This window comes from Myxocyprinus asiaticus, chromosome 36 (genome assembly GCF_019703515.2).
Source record: "Myxocyprinus asiaticus isolate MX2 ecotype Aquarium Trade chromosome 36, UBuf_Myxa_2, whole genome shotgun sequence".
In the NCBI taxonomy this organism is placed as follows: Eukaryota; Metazoa; Chordata; class Actinopteri; order Cypriniformes; family Catostomidae; genus Myxocyprinus; species Myxocyprinus asiaticus.
Genome location: NC_059379.1, coordinates 24,781,618 through 24,808,168, shown reverse-complemented (window position 1 = coordinate 24,808,168; position 26,551 = coordinate 24,781,618). Strand labels below are relative to the sequence as shown.

At 37.5% G+C, this 26,551-nt stretch overlaps 1 protein-coding gene across 1 annotated transcript; it reads right to left on the bottom strand.

Annotated features, from left to right (window-relative positions):
* Positions 1-9,863: 9,863 nt before the first annotated feature.
* Positions 9,864-12,259, bottom strand: LOC127426836 (5-hydroxytryptamine receptor 7-like). Its single transcript, XM_051673860.1, has 2 exons — positions 11,784-12,259; positions 9,864-10,617 (listed from the first exon to the last, which is right to left on the bottom strand). Exons 1-2 carry the CDS (start codon positions 12,257-12,259, stop codon positions 9,864-9,866), a joined length of 1,230 nt encoding a protein of 409 aa, XP_051529820.1.
* Positions 12,260-26,551: the final 14,292 nt, after the last annotated feature.

Sequence of the window (26,551 nt, the reverse complement as noted above, 5' to 3'; positions counted from 1 at the left end):
TTTGAAGTTATGGTTTAAAGTTATTTTGCTCTACATAATGTCAATATATGCACACAATTTCAGTCATCTCTTCCCTCTCAGATGAACACATAAGCATGTTTGACAGAGCTGTAACTCAAGGTTCAGTGGAGAGTGAGATTAGTGCAATATTGCAGCCAGCCTCTCCACATTAGCACAGGACATTAGCTCGACCTGCTGTGAAACTGGCCACTGCTGGGGATCTTAAAATTACTCTGAAACCCACAAATCCACCTCTTTTACCTTCTTTTTACTTCACCATTCAAGGGGCGATACTCCATACTATCCCCTTCCATACCATGGTGCTATTTACCTATTAGCATTTATGTTTTTCTATAAAATATGTAATATTCAGTCTCCTCCTGAGAGGTATTATAAAACAAGGAGACAATATCAATGGTCCTCTGCTCCTGCTCAGAGGAGAGCTGTTAAAGCAATATGGAATATTGACTCATACCTTTATTTGTGAAGATTACAGTTTATGAAATCACAGTAGATCAAAGGAATCTGATTGCTATCACAATCATATTCATTACCATGGAAACACTGATTTAATTATACACTTTACGTTAAGGTTATATACGTTAACACATGCACATGTAACGTATAACATTCCAAATAAGTCAATATTTTTTTTACGCATTTGTTCATCTTGTTTTATGTTAATTTATAAATACAGTATTGTTCATTGTTAGTTCATGTTAGTTCTTAATGATGTTACATTACTAATTTTTAATATTAAACTGTGTTAGTGTATGTAGAAACTGACATATACCATGATTAAAAATGGTGTAAAAATATTGTTAATTCTTCATGTTAATTATTTGTGTAATGTTAATGTTTACACACAACCTTACTGTAACGAGTTACCAATACATTTAATAAAAAATGAATCAAACAATACTCCATGGATAGACTACCTAAATGTAAATATTATCATGCCCTTTCTCAACTACTCCTAAACTAACGTTTCTTCACTAAATAGTAAAAACTTCCCTCTTTGTTCTCTTCCTCTAGCTCTTGTTGTCTTCACTGGAGATTGAAATCTCAGTACAAAAGGAAGGATTTATTTACTTGTTGCAAATATCACTCCATGTTTCTATAATTCGCTTTCATTATAGGGATTAATTGAACTTTTTCTTGGTTCAAACATAGTGCTTTTGTGAGTAGGGTTGTTTCTGACAACACTACCATCAGGATATTTGAAACAGAAAAATGAGTTGATTTTATTTATTCATTATTCTTAATAATGTTATTTTGTGTGACGTGAAACCACGTCATATTTTCATTTCAAAAAGAGCGCTAGCGTTTTATTTATTTCTTTTTCTTTCAACAGGCCAATGATGATTCTGAGAAAACACGCCCACAGCCTATTATTTTTGCTATAGTAACGAACGCAACTTCCAAGCCTGTCTGATTGACAGGTAAAACGCAAACTTTTACTTCAGCTTTTTTGTTAGATTTGTGGTTATTTTCCATAATTTCAGCAGACAGCTTACTTCACACATTCAAATCATCAGCATTAAGTTAAAAAGGAGAAACTTTATCATTCAACTGATCTGTACACAAGCATTTTAGACACTTACATTCGCTGCTCTCTGTCCATGCACGGAATGAATGTGCATCATTGAACTAGGTTTTTCCCCCGCACATTCACTTGAACCGCTCAGGCAATGACAATGGCAGTGGCAGCCCATGCATTTTAAGTCTAGGCCTTCAGTGCGATTCATGCCATTAAGAAAATACAGTTTCACAATGAATAAGATGCCTTATGCCTATATTACATTACGTGGCAGTCAACTAATAATACCAACTGACATTTTAAAAACACATCCACGCACGAAAGCCAGAACCAAGGAGGTCTAATATGAAGAAAAAGCCATCTAATATTTACGATTTAAATGTTGCTTGCAATAAATTTTGTTTCGTCAGGGTACACAGTTACTTTTCAAAACTTGATCTGACACTGAATGCTCAAGCAACCTAATTTACATTTAGAAAACTCCTGATGTTTCTATAACAATGCAAAAAGCACATACCAATTTGCATGAAGTGAAATCAGCCCTCCTCTCCTGTTTAATTAATCAATCGCACGATCATGCAGAACATCTCAGGTTTTTAGATCCATAAGGATCTCTTTCTCAACGGCAATAACAGCAGTGATGACAGCCGACTCGTCAGCTATAGATCTCGCGCTCTTCACTTTCAAATTACGTACATCACTTAAAGCATGATTGTGTCACTCAAGGCCAACAAGAAGGCCTGGACTGGGACATATCCTAAAGACCACACCCACCAAGAACAAATAAATCAATCTGATTGGCTGATGAATCTAACAATCTGATATTAATTTCTCATTCATTTGCACTGTTGAGGGATTCTGTGGAAATTCTGAAGGCCTGAGGGGGTGGAGCTCAGACTCATGCGCTGCTTCGTCTAAGGAGCTCGGCTTCTGGCATGCGATTTGTGAAACAGTTGTCACACTTCGCTTGTAAGCATAGAGGAATATTTTCTGATTGGATAAACTTTTTGTTTTTTGCTATTCGTTTGTAGATGAATTAGGAGTGGAAAGCAATTAAAAATACATAGGCAAAAAGGTGAATGAGAATGAAAGGATGAAAAAATATGTATTTATTTGGCATGTTACTCCAGCAGAGAAGGCTTTGCTGGCCCTGAGAAATCGCCACTCAGTGATATAGTCCATTTTAGGGGTGGCCTAGATTACAACATAAAATCAAGCAGAGCTATAGAAATGTTCATATTTACAAATAAAGCTTCATATTACGAGTACATTCTACGACCCCCACCCAAAACTGAACATTCTGTCATTGTTTACTCTCCCTCATGTTGTTCCACACCCGTATGACTTACTTTCTTCCCTGGAACACAAAAGGAGATGTTAGGCAGAATATTAGAGACTGACAGGCTCCATCACCATTCACTTTCATTGTATAAATATTGAAAAAATAGTGACTGAGACTGACATTTCCATACGGGTTTATGTTGTAGAACAGCATGAGGGTGAGTAACTGATGACAGCATATTCATCCGTGTGTGTACTATCCCTTTAATGAGAATTTCTTGTTAGCCTGCATGCCCATTTTTTTTTTTTATGCCAGAGCCGCCTATGATGTCAGGCTAATAATATCACCTCCTCTCACTTTCAGTGCTTTTGGGACTGTCCTTCAGGGCCGTATGATTTATTAGTCGTGAGACTTTTTTGTTTCAAAGGTAGCAGGCTCTAAGAGTGGAGAGCATGTTCACATGGAGTGGCGTATTGTGTGGAATCTGCTTGGGGCCACCAGTGTAAAGAAAAGCTGAGTGGAGGTCCAAGCTATAGTCATCTGATAGGGTCATCCTAACTTGCCTTTGTAAGTTTAGGTGGCAATTAAAGTGATGCCAGGTGGAATTAATGTCATTAAACTAGAATTCAAAGACATCTTGTTAGTCTGATGGAACATGCTGTTTTGCTTATGTTGTATTTTAAATAAGACACTTCACAATTAGATTGTGTACATAACATTGGTTAATGTTCTTTTTTACATAAATATTTTTTTAACATTACAGGGGTAGTTCACCCAAGAAATGAAGATGTGGTCATCATTTACTCACTCTCATGCTGTTTCAAATCCATCTGACTTTCTTTGGTCTATGGAACACTAAAAAACATGTGAGGCAGAAGCATGGTCTCAGTCATCATTCACTTTCATTGCATCTTTTGGGGATGAGTAAATGATGACATCATTTTCATTTTTTTGGGTGAACTAACCCATTAAAGGAAAATTCTGAGTTCAATTAAAGTTAAGCTCAATCGACAGCATTTTTGCCATATTATTAATGGGATAGTACACCCAAAAATTAAAAATCTCTCATTATTTACTCACCCTCATGATATACAGGTGTGTATGACTTTCTTCACTAGAACACAATTGAAGAAAAATACAAAAATATCTAAGCTCAGTAGGTCCTTAAAATGCAAGTGAATGATGATCGGTTTTTGAAGCTCCAAAAATCACAGACAGTCAGCATAAACGTCATTGATACGACTCCAGCGGTTAAATTAATGTTTTCTAAAGCGACACGATCATTTTTGGTGCAAAAAAAATAAATATTTAAGTACTTTTTTTTATTCTAAATCATGCTTCTGGTCAGGAGCGGTACGCGCATGTGACGTAATCACATTGGCATTTGAAACATGCGAGAACTGAGGCACGTGTGTCACAACCAGAAGAGCAGTGCTGTTTACAAGTGAGAAGGAGGAACACTGTACAGAAGCTTTGTTGGTTTTGGTTTAGATCTGTTTTGATCTGTTTCTTTACTCACAATGGTGCGTTTGTGTGCTTATCCTGAATGTCTCAACCGAGTGAAGAACGTGGGATTACGTCTGTATCATGGCAACAGAATACGTCACACGAGAGACCACGTGATCTCCACCCACTCGTGAAGCTTGCCGGAAGCGATGATTTAGAGTTAAAAAGTACTTAATTATTTATCTTTTTTCTCACCAAAAGCGATCATATCGCTTTTAGAAGACATTAATTTAACCACTGGAGTCTTATCATAGACGTTTATGCTGACTGTCTGTGATTTTTGGAGCTTCAAAAGAGAAATCTCCATTCACTTGCATTCTAGGACCTATTGAGCTATGATATTTTTCTAATTTTCTTCAAATGTGTTCTGGTGAAGAAAAAAATCATTCACATCTGGGATATCATGAGGGTGAGTAAATAATGAGAGAATTTTCATTTTGGGTGAACTATCCCTTTAAACAAATTTTGACCCGTCCCTCCTTAAGGGTGCACTCAGTGATTTTTTTTCCTTATTAAAAAAAGTTTTACTCCTAAATAAATGAATTATAACTGTGAAACATATGTATAAAATCATGACCACTCACATGAGATGAGGACTAGTCATATCAGTAACCTTATAAAAGCTGTTTTATTCTACATGGAGAGGGTCCCCTCATGGGGGCTGCCATGTTAGGATCACATGACCAGCCGAATACTACTCAGCAACCTCAGTAATCATCTTGTTATTGAACATTTTCACTGTTGGATTAAATTAATCATGGCTGACTGTGAATAGTAAATTTCTACAGTGGCATCTGTAACTGAAAACTATTGTGTTTGAATGAAAAGTCCAAGATGTGACAAGATGTGCTAATTTAAAAAGCACATGCTGTGAGGCATTTACAATGGAAGTGAATGAGGCCAATTTTTTGAGGGTTTATAGGCAGAAATGTGAAGCTTATAATTTTATAAAAGCACTACCATTAATTATTATTTTAAAACTCATGTTTAAATCGTCATTTTTGTGGTTGTATAAGGGTTTTGAGGTTTACAGAGTTACTTCGTCATGGCAACAAAGTTGTAAAATTGTATCTTTACTCATAAAAGTTTAGTAAGCAATTTTATATAATGTAAACACGCATATTGTTTATGTCATGTGGTAATACTTTTCAAAAACATGCATGCCTACTGACTACAGATATTATTGACTTTTGTATGACAATTTACTTGCTATGCTCCTTATTTGCCAGTCACTTTGGATATTTTTTGTATTTTTACAATGAAGGTGAACCTTATTCACGTTAGCGCCATCTTTGATTTTTATTGGGAATGACAACCAGGCTGTGAGGGATAGATGTACAGTCTCTTCAATGGCACACACGGTATAAAGCTGTATACAGTAAAGCTTCTAGATCACATCTGATTTTCCACAGCTCATGTTGTCATGTTGTGGAGATTTATGTCTACAAAGTGTTCTTGAAAATATATTTTTTCAATGTTTTGTCCGCGGAACGATCCAAAAACACTTTAAACTGCAGTACAGCCCATTGAAGAGACTGTCTATTCCTCACAGCCTCGTCATTCCCATCATAAAACAAAGATGGCGCTGCTGTAAAATCTATGAAACAGTGTTTTAAGGTTTATGGATTAAGTAATGTTAACACATAAAGACCTAATTGTAAAGTGTTTCCTGAAAACTTAAGTTTGACCAGCTAACTATTACTTTCATAATGAAGAACATACAGAAGATCAGTAGGCTACTTGAGGACAAGCAAACCTGTAGTCCTTGCTGGAAAGCATCACTCTTTCATCTGTTCCACATGGTCTAGGTAGAAGGACATGTCTCTGTGATTGAACTGGTATAGTGCTTCTTAAACTGCTGGTTGTAGATTCACCTTGTAATTCTCCCTTCATTTTGGTTTTGGAATTAATTTCTGAAATGACTTGTTTTTACAAGCAGCCTCATTAAAAAAAAAAAAAAAAGCTGCACAAATAGGTGACAAATATGTTAGTATTCTTAAAAAAAAAAAAAAGAAAAAAGAAAAGAAAAACACATTCCAACAAACAGAGCAATGTTTCGATAACGCAGCAGAGACAGTGTTTACACTTTTTGCGGACATCATCAACCTACCAATGGCTTAGTTGATTTAGGCATGTTACACTGAAATAAAGTTTATTTTGAACATGAAAAAAGCAAAACACACTTCACCTTTAAAATTGCTATACCTGTCTGTGTGTGACAGTGAGTGCATCTGGAGCAAGATAAATCATTTATCACCCTCCTCACAAAATGTCATTTTAATACACCATCTTTACTGTACAAAACAAGATATACATTTCCATTAACAGATTCACAGATTGCATATTGAAATTATTCACTTATTCAAGGTATTTTAGTCAGACTGCATGTTGCATATGAAACACAACTGTATCAGCCGCAAAAGAATGCAAAGTTGGCTATATCAAAGTCCATTCTCTAGTGATCACCGAGGGAGTCAAATTTACCATTTTACATTGATGGTCGACATGGTTAGAATTAATCTACATTACATTAGAATTAAAGAATATATTTGCAAGAACACTGATTCCGAGAAGCCTTCGGGAAAATGGATAGGAACCGGCCCCCATGCTGTGCTACCTTAAATGGAAAAAGAAGAGTACTGAAAAACTCAGCAGGGTGCAGCGTGTCACAGCATTCAAAAAGAGATACAATTTATAGAGCAGCCGTTCATATGCAGTTCAGTTGTAACATGAGAAGAAAACCTCTTGACCAGTTGAGACTCTATGCAAAGCTCTTTTATTTGTTTCTGTTTGCTTTTTGTAATGTGACCCCATCCAACCCATCCTCAGCCTATTGCTCTTGGAAGCTAGACATATTCAGCTGATGACATCCCCATTCATTTCCCCTTCTGTGTCTGACAAAGGACAATATATGTCCTCACATGGGATGCATACAAAGCATAACTCCCAAATCCTTTCTATATGAAAATCAGGGCAGTAATGGAAGCCGAATGTTGACTTTGATCATGTAGAATAGTATGTCCATAGACTGAAGGGCAATCGCAAGGTTAGGGATTTTATAATAAATCCTATTTAATTCTATTTCCATAGCCACCTTGCATCTGCCACTGTGAATGAGCTTCACATACATTTCATATACAGGCATTCTCCCATAATTTGGCATGTTCTATAAATCCAAACAACAGCTGGTTGTTTGGAACAGTTACATTGCTCTGTGCCTGTTTAGTGCCCCCAGCATCTTAATGATTCACTTCCAATGCCATATTTCCATTTACCACTCATATTTCCCTTCTCCTCCAGGCCCAGAACTCATTAACCATTAACCTTTGTATCTAGGAGGGATTTTTTGACAGGTTGCTGTGTACTCTGTTTACACTGCTTTGCTTTAAAGTTTTGTTTTGGGAGGAATTTCTACTTGCATCGCATCAGTCTGATTCACGTACAGAATTTGACAGCAATTGGAGCTGTCTGCCATGTTTTCTTTGAGGTGGTCTGGATGCATTAAGTTCATTGCTCTTTTTTTTTTTTTTTAACAGTAAGCCAAAACACATCTAATCGCATTATGTAGCAACTGATAACTGCCCTCTTCCAAGTTCTGCCCTTGCAATGAAGAAGGATCATCCCACATCAACCATAAAATCATAGAAAATCAAATAATCTTTTTTCCACTGTAATAATGACTGTTTTACCTAATGACTTTCAATAACCTATTTCAAACTTTCAGTATTAGTCTTTCACACAACATTAACTGTAAATTCATATGCAAAGAGGTTTTGTTCCCAAGATCATGGTCATTCAAAATGTTTGACGAATTTGCAGGGGTACTTACTGTAGTGTTGATATGTTGTTGGCCAAGCACGTTGTCAGAAATTAAAGTCACCTGCATCGTATTTGCCCTATCCTGCCTTTCTCACAGCTTGAAGACAATAAATGCCTTGCTTCTATTAAGAAGATTATTGGTGAGACATGCCCAGCTTGCTGTCACATTATTAGTGTATATCACTGATGGTCAAATCAGGTGAATGTTTGGAGGACAGAACGGACGGTTCTACAGAGACTCAAAGCAAGACTGTAAAATGAAGTGCATCACCCTAGAGGATTTTTAACACATTTATAATCAACTGTACACTAACACTGCATATCTTATTCTTTTGTTCTGTTTTGCTTTTATGACTTTAAAGGGATAGTTTAACCAAAAAGACAATTCTGTAATTGTTTACTCACCTCAGTGTTGTCCCAAACCCAAATTACTTACTTTCTTCCCTGGAACACAAAAGGAGATGTTACAGAATGACAACTTCAGTCATTCACTTTTTTTGTGTGTGGAAAAAGGATGTTCCATGGAAGAAAGAAACTCATACAGATTTGGAACAACATGAGTTTGAGTAAATAATGACAGAATTTTCATTTTTGGGTGAACTATGTCTTTAAGTCACTTACTGTAAGACTTAAGAATTCTTACACCCACAGCAAATCTGTACTACTGCCATAGGGTTCATTACTTTAAAGCAAGACAGATATTACATATATAATAAAAACAGCACATAAATAAACAACAGAGTATACTGTAGGAGAAAGACGAATATGGTACTGGAGTTTTCAGCTATCAGTGATAGCTTTTACAATGTTCCTCCTTCATCAAGAACATTGCAGAGCAATACAATTTCAATAATAAAGCACTTTATAAAACATTCCATTCCAACCTTTTCGATTTCACTTAAGGAATATTCCAAGTTCAATACAAGTTAAGCTCCATCGACAGGAGTTGTGGCATAATGTTGATTACCAAAAAAAATAATTTCAACTCGTCAAATTAAAGCAAAAAACGAGGTTACAGAGAGGCACTTAGTGGGAGTGAATTGGGCCAATTTTTGGAGGGTTTAAATGCAGAAATGTGAAGCTTATTATTTTATAAATGCACATACATTAATTTCCAAAACTCATGTAATATTTGAGCTGTAAAGTTGTTTAAATCATCATTTTTGCAGAAATTTTAAGGTTTTAGTGTTTACGGCATTACGTCGTCATGGCAACAAAGTTGTAAAATTGCATAGAACTTTACACAAAAAAAAAAAGGTTCATAAGTGATTTATCACACTACTATCATGTTAATACACATATTTTTTTTTTTTTTTTTTTTTTTTTTTACATCTTGTGGCTATACTTTTGAAACTGTGAGTATTTTAATGTTTACGGATTGGCCCCATTCACTTCCATTGTATTAGTGCCTCACCGTAACCCAGATTTTTGCTTTCTTTAAAGAAAAGGAAGGAGGGATGAATCAAAAATACTTTTATGGTAATCAAGATTTTGCCACAAATGCTGTCGATTGAGCTTAATTTGTACTGAACCTGAAATATTCCTTTAACTAAAGTCATTCCAATTGTACTTAACTGAAGTGACTGAAATCCACCTCTGTGAGAGCAATAAAGAATTAATCAAAACTGTCTCTGTAAAACGGTCTCTCAGGCTCAGTGTGATTACATCGGTCCTGTTTGTCCCTGTCCCAGTAGATACATGAAGGGTAGGAACAGCCTACAGCACCAGGTCTGGTCTTTCAGCTAGTTTCAAAGTCTCCTGCATGCTGGCCCCCGAGAGTTTGCGGTTGATGTTGCGATAACGGCAGCAGATGAGATTGTGGTAGGTGGTCCTGAGGTCCCGGTTGAAGAACGCATATATGAAGGGGTTGATGAGCGAGTTGGCGTAGCCAAGCCACAGCAGGGTCCTCTCCACCCACAAAGGCACACAGCTGCACTGCACCCCACAGATGAACGGACGTGCAGTGGAGAGCACAAAGAAGGGCAGCCAGCACACGCCAAAAGCCCCCACGACAATCCCGAGAGTGGCTGCTGCCTTCTGCTCCCTCTTGAAGATGGAAATGTTTTTACGGTCATTTTTGAGGAGGCGAGAAAAGCTCACACACTCCTCCATCTCTCTCTGAAGCTTTAGGACTGCAGTAACGCAGTTCAAGCTGTCCTCATCTTCAGCTTTGGGAAAGCCAGCAATAGTGTGTTTGGCGACACTCACCTTTGCCACCCTGTATATCCGGTAGTACATAATGAGCATCACAGACATGGGAATGTAGAAGGCCACGGCAGTGGAGTATATAGTGTAACCCAGGTCCTGGCTGATCAGACATACCTTGTCATCGTTGACATTCTGAGCCCATCCAAATAGTGGGGGTAGGGTGATGGAGGCGGAAAGAAGCCATACAGACAGTACTATTTTAGCCATGCACTTTCCACTCTGTCTCATGGGATATGTCAGTGGCTTAGTGATACCCAAGTACCTGAGAAAATGGAGTGCAGAAAGGAAAAAATTTAAAAAGAACTGTTCAAGTGCATCAGCATCAAAGAATGAATAAGTGGCAGGCAATTTCACAGTGACTTTCTTTGTTTTTCTTTGGGATATTATAATCAAAGCTCAAAATAGCCATATATCATATTTTCAAAAAGTGCACTCTGAAAAAGTGTTAAAAGAATGTTCCGTGTTCATTACAACACCTCCTTTTCTTTAAAGAAAGCACAAATCTGGGTTACAGTGAGGCACTTACAATGGAAGTGAATGGGGTCAATGCATATACTTTAAAATTCTGTTTCACAAGACATAAAAATGTGTGTTAACATGATAGTACTAAAGGAAAAATCGAGGTTACAGTAAGGCACTTACAATGGAAGTGAATGGGGTCAATTTTTGAAGGGTTTAAAGGCAAAAATGTGAAGCTTATAATTTATATAAGTACTTACATTAATTCTTCTGTTAAAACTTGTGTATTATTTAAGCTGTAAAGTTGCTTGAATAGTTGTTTTTACAGTTGTTTTAGATTTTACGAGTTATGTCGTCATGGTAGTAAAATTGGATATAACTTTACATGGAAAAGGTTAGTAAGTTATTTTATCACACTGAAATTGATTGGCCCCATTGAATTATATTGTGAGTGCCTCACTGTAACTCAAATTTTTGCTTTCTTTAAAGAAAAGGTGGGGAAAATATGAAAATTAATGTGTGTGGGAATCAACATTATACCACAAATGCTGTAGATTGAGCTTAACATGTATTTTACTTTAATTGTTAGTATTAGTGTTTGTATTAGTATAGCTATTGAGATTCTTGTTATGATAATAATGATAAATACAGCTGAATTATGACTTTCTTTTCCCGAGAAGAAACTTTGATCACAAAAAAAAAAAAAAAAAAACTACATTAAAAAAACTAACGTAGCCTATTCTACCTTTATTCTGCCCTGTGATGTATACTTGAAACTTACACTTGGTCACTCTATATCATACATAAGTGCCTCCTTTATTTTACGCGAATGATTCAACTCATCAGCTCATTAAAAGTGGCTCAAAAAACTGAACTGGGTGTGTCAGATAAAGAAGAGTGCTGAAGTCCTCCAGGACCAGGATTGAGAGTCACTGCCATGCATGAGGCATAATACTATGAGAGACCTACCTATCAATACTTATGACACAAAGTGTCATTATTGAAGCGGTGCAACACATCACGTCCATGGCGATGAAAACATTGCAGAAAACACGACCAAAGATCCACTGTCCTCCAATGAGATCAGTGATGCTGACAAAGGGCATTACGACCACTGCCACTGAGAGGTCTGCAACGGCCAGAGAAACGATTAAAAAATTAGAAGGTTGCTTGAGTTTCTTGACAAAACACACCGATATGACTACTAGCAAATTCCCGCAAATTGTTAGAAAGTTGAGCAAGAGAAGAACCCCTCCGATGAGCACTTTCTCAATATGTCCGTAACTCAAAATCTGCTCTCCGCATCTGGTCTCATTATCCATAAAACTTGCCGTCGTCAAAGTTGTGGTCACTTCTGATGTCAAACTAGTCATGAGTGTTTGAACGCGATCCATCATGTTTTCTGTTGAGAGCTGTCCTTGGTTCTGAAACGAGGTTTCTCTCATTATCCATCAGATATCCAAGTCCCCGTTAAAAACATATATTTTTAATGACACATAAATTAGATCTAGAAGGTATTTCATTGATTTTTTTTTCCCCCCCCCCGGCTTTTTTTGTAGAAAATATCACAGCTAAACCCGCTGTATGAGAGCCACCACAGTGAGTTGAGAAGTTAACTCTCACATAACGAACCGCGCGCTCTTCACCACTTATATTTGCGTCTAGCCTGTGCGTAATGACGTTCAGATGTTTGTGGGCGTTGGTCTTTTGACTTTAACTTATTCTCGAGTTCATTAAATAACTGTTTATATCAAATATTTGATTCAAGATAAAACAGAGCAATATCATGTGTAAAAAGGCCCCCGGTGTAAAAGGCACCTTTGATTTTATTTTCTCCAAAAGCCTTAAATCAGGTTCCAGATCAAAATGGCTGAAGGTGCTTCTGAAAATAGTGTGGGTGCTTTACATAAAATGGAGCAATGATGTGTGTGCGTGTGTGGGGGGGGGGGGGGGGGGGGGGGTAGGAGCAACAAAGAGGTAAACACTTAATCTGCTTCAAACAGTAGGCTATAGCTATTTTTTAATATCTTTCAAAGATTAAATGCCATAAACTTTGCAAGCTTTGGCAAATCTAATAAAAAGTAGTTCTTCCGAGGTGCCCATTGCAGTCTGGTTTTAAGCAAAACTTTGTTACCTGATGAACTGATAAAAACCCATATTGCACACCTGTCTCACAAGAGTTGCCTAAAGCACGCCAGCCAGCCAGTCAGAATGGATATTCTTGCCATTTTTGCTGCAGTATGTATCATACTTGCAGTGAATGGTCTGTGGGCGTTCCATGGGCATGCTGTATACGACTGAGATGAACCTTTAGCATTGAGGAAATTTAAATCTCCTTCCTTGTCTTTATTGAAATGTTTAGTGTTTTACATATAGCAACTACAACATACGTGAGAGCAAAATAAATGATCAATCACTTTTAATTAAACCCATATTCATAACATGTTTTGATATAATAATTGCATATTTTATTTCTGTTAATATACACGTTAGGACAAATGATAGCAATTTCTAAAACTCCACCATACCAAAGAATATGTTTTTTTCTAAATTCCTGCTTTGTAATTAAATGTAATGGTGTAAACTCTGAAACGACAAATCCCGAAACCCATTTAAACGTTTATTTAAACATTTATTAACAAGTTTTTACAGAAGAATGAATGTGTTTTTATAAAATAAAAAACTTCACGTTTCTTTAAAACCTCCAGAAATTGGCTCGATTTGCTTTCATTGTAAGTGCCTCACTGTAACCTTAATCTTTGCTTCTTCTTCTTCTTTTTTTAAAGAAAAGGAGGGACAAGTTGAAATTATTTTTGTGGTACTCAACATTACGCCTCAAATGCTGCTTAACTTGTATTGAACCAGGAATATTCCTTTAATGGTGTTTATTTTCTCACCAACACTGAATTTTTTTTTTTTTTTTTTTTTTTTTGAAATGGGAAAATGCAGATTGTCCGATTTACTAAATCATATTATTTGCTAACTACACAACAAATTGTGTTTCTCTTCTAAACTTGTTTTCTTTGCCAGTCAAGTTCAAAAACAGTGCAAAAATTTTGCTGCTTGGTCAGTGTACTTAATTAAATACACAAACCTTGAACATTTTGTCACAATTTTATTGCATTAAATCTATTTACACATTTAAATGGAACTTTACTGAATCCATGTGTGTTGGAACTACATGAAACAGTTATATTGACATCTAAATCTGGGCTGAGGATTATTTCCCAGCATGCTTTGCATGGGACTTGATGGGGAGAATAAAATGTTTTTGAGCAAGATGAGAAAAGGGAGAGACTTGATAGTGTTTAATGTTCTGTTATTTTGGGATTTAGAACAGATTCTGTTACGCTGGCTTACCGTTGTGATGAAGAGTGGAGCTTTTGCTTAGACTGAGGGCGGGTACAGGGAAATGCTGTATGCTGCTTTACTCAAGGAGCAATTACTACTTAACTTTTAGCATGCTAGTGCAGCTATTGCTAGCTAAAATGTATGTAAAACTAAAGAAATGAAGCATTTCAGGGACACATATAAAATCATTTTGAGGCTACTTAACTGGGTCATTTCCATTGTGTTGAAAATATGTGAGCAAATTAAGTTTTCTGACAATTAATTAATGAACTAAACTAAGAGGAAGAAAATTATGTTGATGTAACTTAATCAACTTAATTCAAGTGAAACTGATGCACATGATTAAATCGTGTAAATTCAATGCATGTTTTATTAGTGAAGTTACAGTTTGCTTGGTAGCTTACAATGATTTATATTATCAATAAAGATAATGTCTAAATATGAGAATAACTTTTAGAGGTTCTCTTTTAATTATTTTCCTTTAATCAGCAGATAAACAAAACAATGAGTTCACAAATGTTTTAATAACTATTTGAGAAGCAGAAGGATGGGTGAACACTAAAAAGTAAAAGTGTGAAAACTTGTAGAGATATGAAAAGTGAATTGAACTGAACCTGTAAATTGGAGTGTGTAGAACACTAGATGAGTTAAAATACAGGATTTGTTTTTCCAGTAATCGTCTAGATTTGTACAGATAGCTACTAGGGTATATGTGAATAAGGCTCCTAGAACTGGGATGAACACTGAGGCACAGGAACAATAGAGTATCTGGCCGCTAGTTATTATTGGCTTATCGAGTCAGGATATGGTGGTGTGTTCTCCCTCTGGAGAGTGACCGCAACTAACGTTAGGAGAGAGCATAACTGGATGGTGGTCCCAAAAACCCTGCAGGAGAGAAATAAAAAGGTGAGGTGATGTATTGGTCAAGAACAGCAAAGTAAAAACAATGGAAAGTGGGGGACAGAGAGGACAGGTAAGAGAAAGGGATGAGCCACTAGAGAGAAAGGAGAGAGAGAGACTAGAGTAAATGGAAGGAACAAGAGAGTGCAGGAGAAATTAGATATATGATGTCAAGGACACAGTTTAAGCATGTTTGAATATTTAAGTAGGCACTGTAGATTCATGATTGATCATGTAATGTCAAACTGACAGATCATTTTTATTAAAACAGATTGTTGAATATTGTGATACTTAACCTTGAGTACACATCCTTCAAAATGATATTTAAAATGTACATCATAATTTAAAAATAATGTAGTTTTTTTCATGGAAATAAAAATTTATAAGGAAGTAAAATCAATCAACCTTGATTTAAATACTGCACAGCAAAATCCCTGGTGTTAAATTAACACTCCTTGGTGTCTCCACGAGTTCACTCTACAAGAGTGTTAAAAACTAACACTGAAGAGTGTTGAATCTACTCTGTGTTGTGTTGAATGTTGAATTGCCCAAACAGATGATTAAATAAAGTAGGTACACTCTCCGAGTGATGAGTGATCATTAGTGTTGACACCTGCTGTTAACAAGCAGAGTCTACTGAAGGAAAGAGGAACAACAAGAACAGGAATACAAGAGAACAAACCACAACAATTGAATCTGTGTAACTGACATGTACATCAGCTGCAAATAAAACAGATTACTGAACAACAATCTCTTAATATTGTTGGGCCTCATGTATTCAGATAGAAGGCAGGCCTAACACAGTCCATGAAGCCTTGCTCACTAAAGGATCGAACTTTCAACTTCTATTGGATGAGGCACACAACAGAACGTCACCTCAAACCATGACATCATCAGGAGTAGAAATACCTCTGAAATGCTTCCGGGATTTGCTTCCAGCAACTTTGCTCACCATGCGTAGACGCAGCTCATCGCTGCTCTCAGGTGTAGCCTCGTGGCACAAGGAAGTAACGTACGACTTGAAACTGTGGCCATACAATCTCCATCTCGCTGGACGAGTTGAGATTACTCTGTGTTCCACCGAACACTCTAACGGATCCGAAGGAGACCGCCGAGCAATCCGCATCTTCATCCGTTTGCCTGCAGAAGTGAAGAGAGGAAAGATTTATCTTCCATCTTCAATCAAGTCGATGTCGCTGATTTCTCCGCCAGCCTGCCGAGAATCAGCAGCCGTACCGCCCGCTGACAGAGCGAGGAAACGGCCTCCCGTTATCACCCGAGCCTCGAGGAACCAAGTCGGAGTTAAAGGACAGATGAACACACATTCTGCATCCTCATGCGATTCAAGTAAGAGGTTTACGTCTGGGCAGAGATAGAATATTATAGTGTGATATTCTTGTGTATCAAGTTATTGCTTGTACAGTTTACGGACCACCGAGTCCGCTCATTGCGGCTAATACTCAGAGTATTAATTATCACGAATGAGATTTGCTGTGTTGTAGTCCAACCACATTGGACTGTTGTGCATTTCCGCCATCGCGGGTGAGACCGGCACACTGAGTTTATCCATTAAAAAATCAAAGACCGCGGGACGGTTTACGAGCCATCCACTGTGTCTCTGAGTTATAAACTAACAGCTGCTTTCTCTCCTACGATCGCGAAATCGGCTTTGGGGCCGTCACTTTATTCTCTCTCTCTCTCGTACTAACCACACACACACATGCGCGACCCCTCACAAACTTTCTCGCACACATTTTTGGCTAGTAGATAGCTTCGTGATAAAGCTCAGCTTTGTCCCTAAGCTATAGTACAAGCGGATACACGCGGTAACTGGTAGACGCCATTGACTGGTTTTTCTCCACCCACATTCGCGGCCATATTCTCTGGCCGGAAGTCTCACGTGACATACTCTCCACGAGAGTCACGTCCGCCATTTTGTTTGTGACCCTCCTTACACACACACACACACACTTGCTCTCACACACACCCTCATGTGTTATAGGATTATTTTGATTTCCATTTCTAATCATATCACTGTTTAGTTTGTAGTTGTAAGTCGGAAGTTTATTGACTGCATTGTATTAATTATTAATTGATATTACTGCATAAATAAACTTTGTTATATTACAAAGATAAGTGTTTTGGTTTGTTTTGCATACACCTGTGTCATGCTGATGGGATGTCAGTGCTCGGATTCAAGCCTTCATTCATTGTTTTTTTCCCGAAAATCAATATTCTTCGGATGTCGATTTTCCTAAGAAAACAATCTAATATTGAGACTGTTATACTATCTGGTTATTAGTCCCTGATTCCTGGGTGGTGCCCCAGCAATCTTAATCCTTATTAATATTCTATTGTTTTATTTTTGATAATTATCTTTGATGATTGTTGATTTTGAAGGATCAATAAGCTAGTGTTAATTTTAATTAATGTTTCATCGATGTTAATGACTGGTGATTATCTTTGATAATTGTTGATTTAAAGGATTAAAAAAGCTAACATTTATTCTCATCAATGTTCTATTGATTTTAATAATTAATAATTATCTTTGATAATTGTTAATTATTGCTAATAACCAAACCCGCTCCTAAACGTAGCGCACTACATTTACTGGAGCCCCATATGAGGTTTTAATGACTTAGATTAAATTAATTAATTTAAATATTAATTAATAACTAAAGAAATAATTATTAATTATTTCTGATAGTAACACTGATCTAAGCAACCAGTAAAGCCCTATAATATGTTGTGTAAGGATGTTTAAGATATGTGGGTTATTTTGTTTTTCATATGAGTACAAAAGTTATTTTTAAGAGAGGTTTGTCTCTATTTAGTGTTGATGTCATTTTGTTTCATTTGAAGTCACCATTATGGTGATTAGTGTTCACTTTGGTTAGACACTTGAACTTTGATTAATCATATGACAAATTTTTTCCAGCCAGTGCAATATTGTTCAAGAGTACAAAAATAATGCATTGTGATGGAGAAAAAAAAAACATTTGGTTAAGTTCAAGTATCTTCAATTAAAACATTTTATTGATTCAAAAATACACAACAGAGAAATCATAACACATACATATCGAATTAACATTTAACCCCCATAATATCCCTCTCCAATCATCAACCCCACCCTGACCCCCAACAAACACCCCTGTGGTCACATATCATAATACACACAGAGACACACAAAAAAAAGAAAATATAGTAAACATACATAATTAAACTAAACTTCTCTCTCCACATCCCCTCCCCGAGAGTCCCCTCACAACGCTAAATAATTGCCCATTTCCTAACAAACAAGTCCCCAAACCCCAGCCTTCTACTTGCCACCTCCTCGAAAGCTGCCACCCTCCCTATCTCCGCACACCACTCCGGAAATGATGGCGCTCCATCCGACTTCCATCCCCTTAAAATAATTTGTCTACCAATGATGATACTGGTCAGAACCCAATTTTTTATGTGTTTATCCCCCAAATTTATGACCACCCCATCACCCAAGATACAGAGTCTGGGGCAAAGTAAAATTTGAGTGCCCAAAACATCACACATACAACTCTGAATCTTCAACCAAAATTCTTGGATCTTAACACACCCCCAAAAAACATGGGTTGTGTCTCCATCTTCTGATTGGCATAGCCAGCAGGTGGGTGTGTCTTTAAGACCAAGCCTATACATTCTAGAAGGGGTCCAATAGAATCTATGTAAAATCTTGAATAGCATAAGGCGCACCCTTGCATCTCTAGATGCACACTTGACATTTTGACTCCGACCCCCAGACTCTGAATTAGCAGGGAGTAATTCACTGATGCCTCATGTCCTTATTCAAAAGCAGTAATCACCTCTCCCAGAGTATATGCCGCTTTAGGGGGGTGTGTGCTACTCCCAAAAACAATACAGAGCAGGCGGCACAGCTGTAAATACCTATAGAACTGAGATCTGGGAATTCCAAAATGTTGAACCAAATTTTCAAAAGATCTCAACCCTCCACTCTCATATAGGTCACCGAGTGTAGTAACCCCCTTCACAATCCACTCTGACCAGCAGAAAGGGGACTTATGAATTCATAATTTAGGGTTCAGCCATATGCTTGAGGCAACATTTAAATAAATGTCTGAATTAAACACTCTGGACACTTTTGTCCATACCGAGTGCAAAGATAATGGGGTGTAACTTAACTTCTCCAATTAGTTTGATAGAAAGGCTTTGCAATGGCAAAATAGGGGCAAGAACTTCCAGTTCAATACAAAACCAGGGAGGAGCTCTCTCAGGTGGAAGCGACCAATGAGCCAAATATCTGGGACCGAATGCATAATAATAAAACAAAATCTTGGGTAGGCCTAGCCCAACTTTGTCAATCGGCCTATGTAACTTATTAAAATGTAATCTAGGATGCTTACCATTCCAAATTAAGGACTTCACTATGCTATCAAATTGCTTGAAATAAGAGAGGGGGACATCTACAGGGAGAGATTGTAACAGGTAGTTATATTTTGGAATACAATTCATTTTGATAACATTAACCTTCCCAATCATAGATAAATGTAATGAAGCCCACCTGTCCACATCGCTCGAAAACCTTTTTATTAAGGGGTCAAAATTAACTCTAACTAAATCAGACAAATTTGCTGGGAATAAAATGCCCAAATACTTAATGCCCTGTTTGGGCCACTGGAAGGCACGTGGCTGGAAAGCCGTAACTGGGCAGTACGCTGTCAGAGCCAAAGCTTCGGATTTAGACCAATTGACTCTGTATCCTGCGAACTTAGAAAAGGAATGAATAATTCTATGGAGGCAAGGCATAGATCTAATGGGGTCAGAGACGAATAATAAAATATCATCTGTGTAAAGCAAAAGCTTATGCGCCACACCTCCCGCCACCATCCCTGGAAAATCATCTTCCCTTCTTATCACGGCTGCTATTGGTTCCAGGGCAAGACAGAACAATAATGGGGAAAGAGGGCAACCCTGCCGGGTGCCCCTGTCCAGAGTAAAATAATCTGAAATGAATCCATTTGTTTGTACCGCCACTACCGGTTGTCTATAAAGTAACTTAATCCTTCCAATAAAAGTATTCCCGAACCAGTATATTTCCAAAATCTTAAAAAGATAATCCCATTCTGCCATATCAAACACCTTTTCGGCGTCAAGTGAGATGTCCGCGACCTGAGTCTGATCATTCGCCACTGACCACATGGTATTGATGAAACGCCTAATGTTATCAGAAGAGCTGCGGCCATGAATAAACCCCACTTGATCTATATGTATAAGAGATGTCATAACTTTACTTAATCAGTTAGCTAGAATTTTTGACAATATTTTTACGTCTAGCTGGATCAGGGAATTTGGACGGTAACTCTTACACTCGCTTGGATCTTTGTCCTTTTTAAGAATCAGACTGATCCAGGCTTGCGTCATGGTTGGCAGAAGCTTTCCATTCTTTAATGATTCCATATAAACTTCTAACAAAAGTGGAGCCAGTTCTGTAGCATAAGATCTAAAAAACTCAGTGGCAAAGCCATCTGGCCCCGGAGACTTGCCTGTAGGCAAGGCCTTAATTACCTCGCCAAGCTATTTTTTTGCTCAGTCATCAGTTTAGGGAGTTCTAATGGTTCCACAAAGTTTCTAATGTCTTCATCAGTAGACGAAGATGTGGAACTATAGAGATCAAGATAGAATTCTTTAAAAGCATTATTAATATCAATGGCTGAGGTAAATATTTAATCACCAGCAGATTTCACTGAGGGAATGGTAGAAAAAGACTCTCACTGCTTTATATATCTAGCCAAAAGCTTCCCTGCTTTGTCCCTCAGCTCAAAATATGACTGTCTTGCCCTGAATTGCCAAAACTCCACCTTCCGCGACAAAATAGTATTATATCTATATTTCAATTGGGTCAATTCTCTGAGGCCATCAGACGACATTCGGCGCTTCAGCTCTGCCTTGGCACTTTTAATATTCCCTTCCAACTCCACGAGTTCTCATGCTTTTGATTTTTTGATGAATGAGGTATACTGTATGATCCGGCCCCTAAGAACCACCTTAAGTGCCTCCCAAGCCATGCCCACAGAGGATACTGAGGACCAGTTGGTCTCCATATAGACACTGATTTCAGCCTTTAGCATTTGTTGGAATTCAGGATTTTGCAAAAGGGATACATTAAAGCGGCAACTATATGATTTATTTTTCTCCGTATGTGACAACACCTCTAAATTCACCAGGGCATGATCTGAGACTAAAATGTTTCCAATTGAACAATCAACAACAGATGAAATGAGGGACTTAGATATACATAAAAAAAATCTATTCTAGAATAAATCTTATGGACTGATGAAAAAAATGTAGTCCCTACCAGATGGGTTCAAAAGTCTCCAGATATCTGTAAGACCAAGATTTTTACACATCCTGTGAAGCGTCAATGTTGCTCTAGGGGGCTTACACACTTTTGCTTCACTATGATCAAGGACTGAGTCCATCAAAAGATTAAACTCTCCTCCCAATATTATATCATGAGGGGTGCCAGCGGCTTGCAACCTCCCTTCAAGATCTATAAAAAAGCCCTGATCATCAGCATTAGGTGCGTAAATATTAGCCAAAATCAACCTATGCCCCTAAATTTCTGCTAAAACAATAATGACTCTTCCTAATTTATCTTTAATCTGTTTGAGACATTTGAATTGTAAATGCTTACTTATCAGTGAAATGACTTGTGCCAGCACTAAAGAAAACATGTCCACCCCATATCTTCCCAAATTTTTCAGCTTTGAAAAATCTATAAAACAAACTAAAAGCCAATAGGAGGCATAAGCACAAAGAACATGTAGATTCATCCACATAACTGTTCTGAAGGTGTGTTCCTCCACAAAACAAACTCCAGCCACAAGGCTGAACCAGCACAAAAAGAAACAAAAAAGGCACCCAGTTTCCTCGGACAAACAAGTGAATGTTCAGTGAGTCAGGCTCACTTGGCTGTTACATGAGTGGAACAGATGCCCTAATCACTCCAATGTTTTGCAAGAAATATTCCACAGAACAAACTCCAACCAATAGGAGGCATAAGCACAAAGAACATGCAGATTCATCCACAAACTGTCCCGAAGGAGTGTTATTCCACAAAACAAACTCCAGCCGCTAGGCGGAACCAGCACAAAAAAAAACAAAGAAGACGCTCAGTTTCCATGGACAGTCAAGTGAATGTTCAGTGAGTCAGGCCCACTCGGCTGCACAGAGAGTATCACACAATAACCTACTCATTCCATTGAATTTATGAAGGACATCACTTGCTGTGGGCATGTAAATATTTGCAGCCATTCTTAGTATCTATTCTCAATTTGACCAGGAACATCAGTGCATAAGCGACCTTCCGCTGATGTAAGAGTTTCTTGCATTCCTTGAGTCTATCACTTTTCTCTCTTGTCCAAAGTCTGGGAATGAGAAAATGTTGTAGTTCTTCCAAGAAAGCCTTCTTTTACTCCTCGCCTCGCGTAACACAAGATCTTTATTGGATGATCTCAGAAATTTGGCCAGAATTGATCGGGTCCTGTCTCCCTCCGCGAATCTCCGAGCCGGAACTCTATGAGCTTGCTCGATTTCCAGCTTATGGCCTGTTATGTCGAGCAGACTCAGGAAGAGCCCGTCTAGGAATTTCACCATATCTTTGTAGGGCTTTACTGGTTGTTTAGATCAGTGTTACTATCAGAAATAATTAATAATTATTTCTGTAGTTATTAATCAATATTTAAATTAATTAATTGGATCTAACTCATTAAAACCTCATATAGGACTCCAGTAAATGTAGTGTGCTACGTTTAGGAGCAAGTTTGGTTATTAGCAATAATTAATAATTATCAAAGATAATTATTAATTATTAAAATCAATAGAACAATGATGAGAATCAATGTTAGTTTTTTTTTTTAATCCTTTAAAATCAACACTTATCAATTGTTAACATCGATGAAACATTAAAATTAACACTAGCTTATTGATCATTCAAATTCAATCAAAAATAATTATCAATTATCAAAAATCAATAGAATATTAATAAGGATTAACATTGACGGGGCACCACCCTGAAATCAGGGACTAATAACCAGATAGTAAAACAGTCTCAATATTAGATTGTTTTCTTAGGAAAATCGACATCCGAAGAATATCGATTTTCGAATAAAAAACAATGAATGAAGGTTTGAATCCGAGCACTGACATCCCGTCAGCACGACACAGGCGTATGCAAAACAAACCAAAACACTTCTCTCTGTAATATAAACAAAGTTTATTTATGCAGTAATATAAATTAATAATTAATAAAATGCAGTCAATAAACTTCCGACTTACAACTACAAACTAAACAATCCTATAACACGTAAGGTGTGTGTGTGACAGTGTGTGTGTGTGTGTGTGTGTGTGTGTGTGTGTGTCAGTGTGGTTAGTGAGAGAGAGAGAGAGAGAGAGAGAGATGATTAAGTGACAGCCCGAAAGCTGATTTCGCGATAGCTGGAGATGAAGCAGCCGTGTTCATCACTCAGAGACGCGGTTTTACGAGCGGGGCTCGTAAAAGTCCCTTGTTATTTGACTCTTTAATGGATGAACTCAGTTGCTGTCTCACCCGCGATGGCGAAAATGCACAACAGTCCAATTTGGTTGGACTACAATACAGCAAAACAAATTCGTGATAATTAATACCCTGAGTATTAATAATTAGCGGACATGGCGGTCCGTAAACTGTACAAGCAAAAACCTTGAAACACAAGAATAACACGCTATAATATTCTATCTCTGCCCAGACGTAAACCTCTTACTTGAATCGCATGAGGACACAGGTAGAATGTGTTTTCCTCCGTCCTTTAACTTTGACCCGGTTTCTTGAGGCTCGTGTGATGACTAGAGCCGTTTCCTCGCGCTGTCGGCGGCCGGTACGGCTTGTTGATTCTCAGAGGGCGGTACGGCTGTTGATTCTCGGCGGGCTGGCGGAGAACTCAGAAATCTTCCTCGTCCTCAGGAATTCCAACAATTCGGACGTTGTTTCGCCGGTTATGTTTCTTAAGGTCTTCCAACTTTTCCCAAACATGCTCCAAGTCTATCTTGGTCGCTAGCGGATTAGCAGCTAATTTCCTCTCTGACGACTCCAGATAATTGATCCATTTCTCAACATCTGACGCTCTTGTAACCATATCAGTGAATTTCGTCTCCATGGCAGTGATCGATCGACATATTACAGCAAGATCCTTCAAGTCAGCAACGACCTTCGCCAGCATTGCCAACATGTTCAACAGTTGACGCTGAATCTCTTTCACCGCACTGTCCTAACTGAGTCCTTGGCCTGTGGCCTTGTCAAGTGTTTCAGCTTGAACACGAAAGTGTCTTTTAATGTCTCCAGAGCCCGAGTATTTTGAATTCTTTGACATGCTGTCTTCCTAGAACAGTTAAGAATCAGAGTGTATAGAATCTCACCGGTTTATGACATGAAAAGTATTAAAACTAGCAAAGTGCACAGAGCTCGCCGTTCACACGTCCGATCCTTGCATGGCACTTCAAAAGGTGTATCAGTAAGATAACTGAACTCATCAAAAGGTATCCTCTCCATAGTGCATCACAACTGTTCTCTTGAATAATACTGCACTGGCTGGAAGAAAATCATTTTACTATTAAACAAAGTTCAAGTGTCTAACCAAAGTGAACTCTAATCACCATAATGGTGACTTCAAATGAAACAAAATGACATCAGCAACACTAAATAGAGATAAACCTCTCTTAAAACTATCTTTTGTACACATATGAAAAACAAAATAACATTTCTTAAACATCTTCACACAACATATTAAGAGTCCAGTAATCTGTTTTATTTGCAGCTGATGTACATCTCAGTTAGACAGATACAGTTGTTGTGGTGTCTGCTGGTTTGTTCTCTTGTTTTCCTGTTCTTGTTGTTCCTCTTTCCTTCAGTAGACTCTGCTTGTTAACAGCAGATGTCATCACTAATGATCAATCATCACACAGAGAGTGTACCTACATTATTTAATCATCTGTTTGGGCAATTCAACATTCAACACAACACAGAGTAGATTCAACACTGTTCAGTGTTAGTTTTTAACACTCTTGTAGAGTGTTAATTTAACACTGGGGATTTTTCTGTATGCCGTTTAAATTATTGGCAAAAATAATGGGTGATTTTCACTGTTTAAAAAATAAATAAAATAGGTTCCATCAAACTTTGCCTACCTGAACTGTATTATAGTCATATTCCAACTGTACTAGCATGGCAGCACCAGGACACTGTTAAAGAGGGCGATGCCAAGGATCTGCTGCATTCTCCTGTTGTGATGGACATTGCTGCATCCTAAATTTTCCTAAACTCTATGATTTTTGAATTTGTAAGGTCAAGACATAGAGGCAATCACAACAGGGGAATAAAACCTGTGACAGGTAAGACTTTGTAATCACAGGACATTTTTAAGTGTCTACTAGCTGTAAACCTCTTTACTATTTACTAAGTAAACACATTTGAACATAATAAATCAGTAAAAATTACACACAATGACATTTGAAGAAAAGAAAAAAAATTAAGATACACTGAGGAGAGTTATACTGCTACACTCCAAGGTATTATTAAAGCATAGAGCTTGTGGGCCTAAAAGAGCAATATGTTTATGAATACTGTATAACTACACATATTCTTTGAATAGGGAGACTATCCAGAGGTTGTCAGTTTTGTGGATTTCCAAAAAAATGTTAGAGGTGTGTATGAGCAGGAGCAAATTTTTCAGCTGAATTTAGTGAACTTCATCTCCCCAGAAGAAATGTATTTGCATGGAAACTTTCTGGGTTTAGAGGTGTAAAGAGGAAAAAATTAGCTTCAGAAGTCTTTTTCTACTGATGAAAACTCTGATTGATTCTGCCTCCCTGTGAAATGTGAAAATACCAAGAGATTGGGATTCTTTTAAAAATGCGAATGATAGTTCTGATGGTGGTTCCTAGATTTATACAGCAGAATGAATTTAATGATAAGAGTCAAGGACAGGTCCTCTTACAGACACAGTGGTGGACACCATTTTTATCCTCACCCCATCCCATTCATCCTCAGATTATTCTGCATTGAGCTCTTAACAAGGACAGGTCAATGCCAAAAGAAAGAACATTATATTCTTACAAAAGCCCTATATTACACCAAATCTGTAAAAATGTGTGTGCCAAAAACATAGACTAAATGTGCATACAGATAAACAAAGCGAGAGATGATTGACAAAATCATAAAGAATCAGGGTGCAAAAAATAAATAAATATCAAAAATATTTAAAACCCAATTTAGTTAGTATAAAAGATACTATGTGCCTAAAACCTAAAGCAAGGAAAGCTAATTATTACACCAGACTGACATGGCATAGTCAATGATCTGCAGATGGATAGACAGGTAGATGCCATTTAGGTTTACAGTAATTCTATCAGCTAGCCACTAGATAGAGTCATTCAGCTATAAATTCATAAAGTCGCTG

Excerpts from the sequence above, each read along its gene's own strand:
- LOC127426836 (XM_051673860.1), bottom strand. The coding sequence starts at position 12,259 with ATGAGAGAAACCTCGTTTCAGAACCAAGGACAGCTCTCAACAGAAAAC. Across the intron at positions 10,618-11,783 it reads TGTGTCATAAGTATTGATAG|GTACTTGGGTATCACTAAGC; the intron begins GTAGGTCTCTCA and ends CCATTTTCTCAG.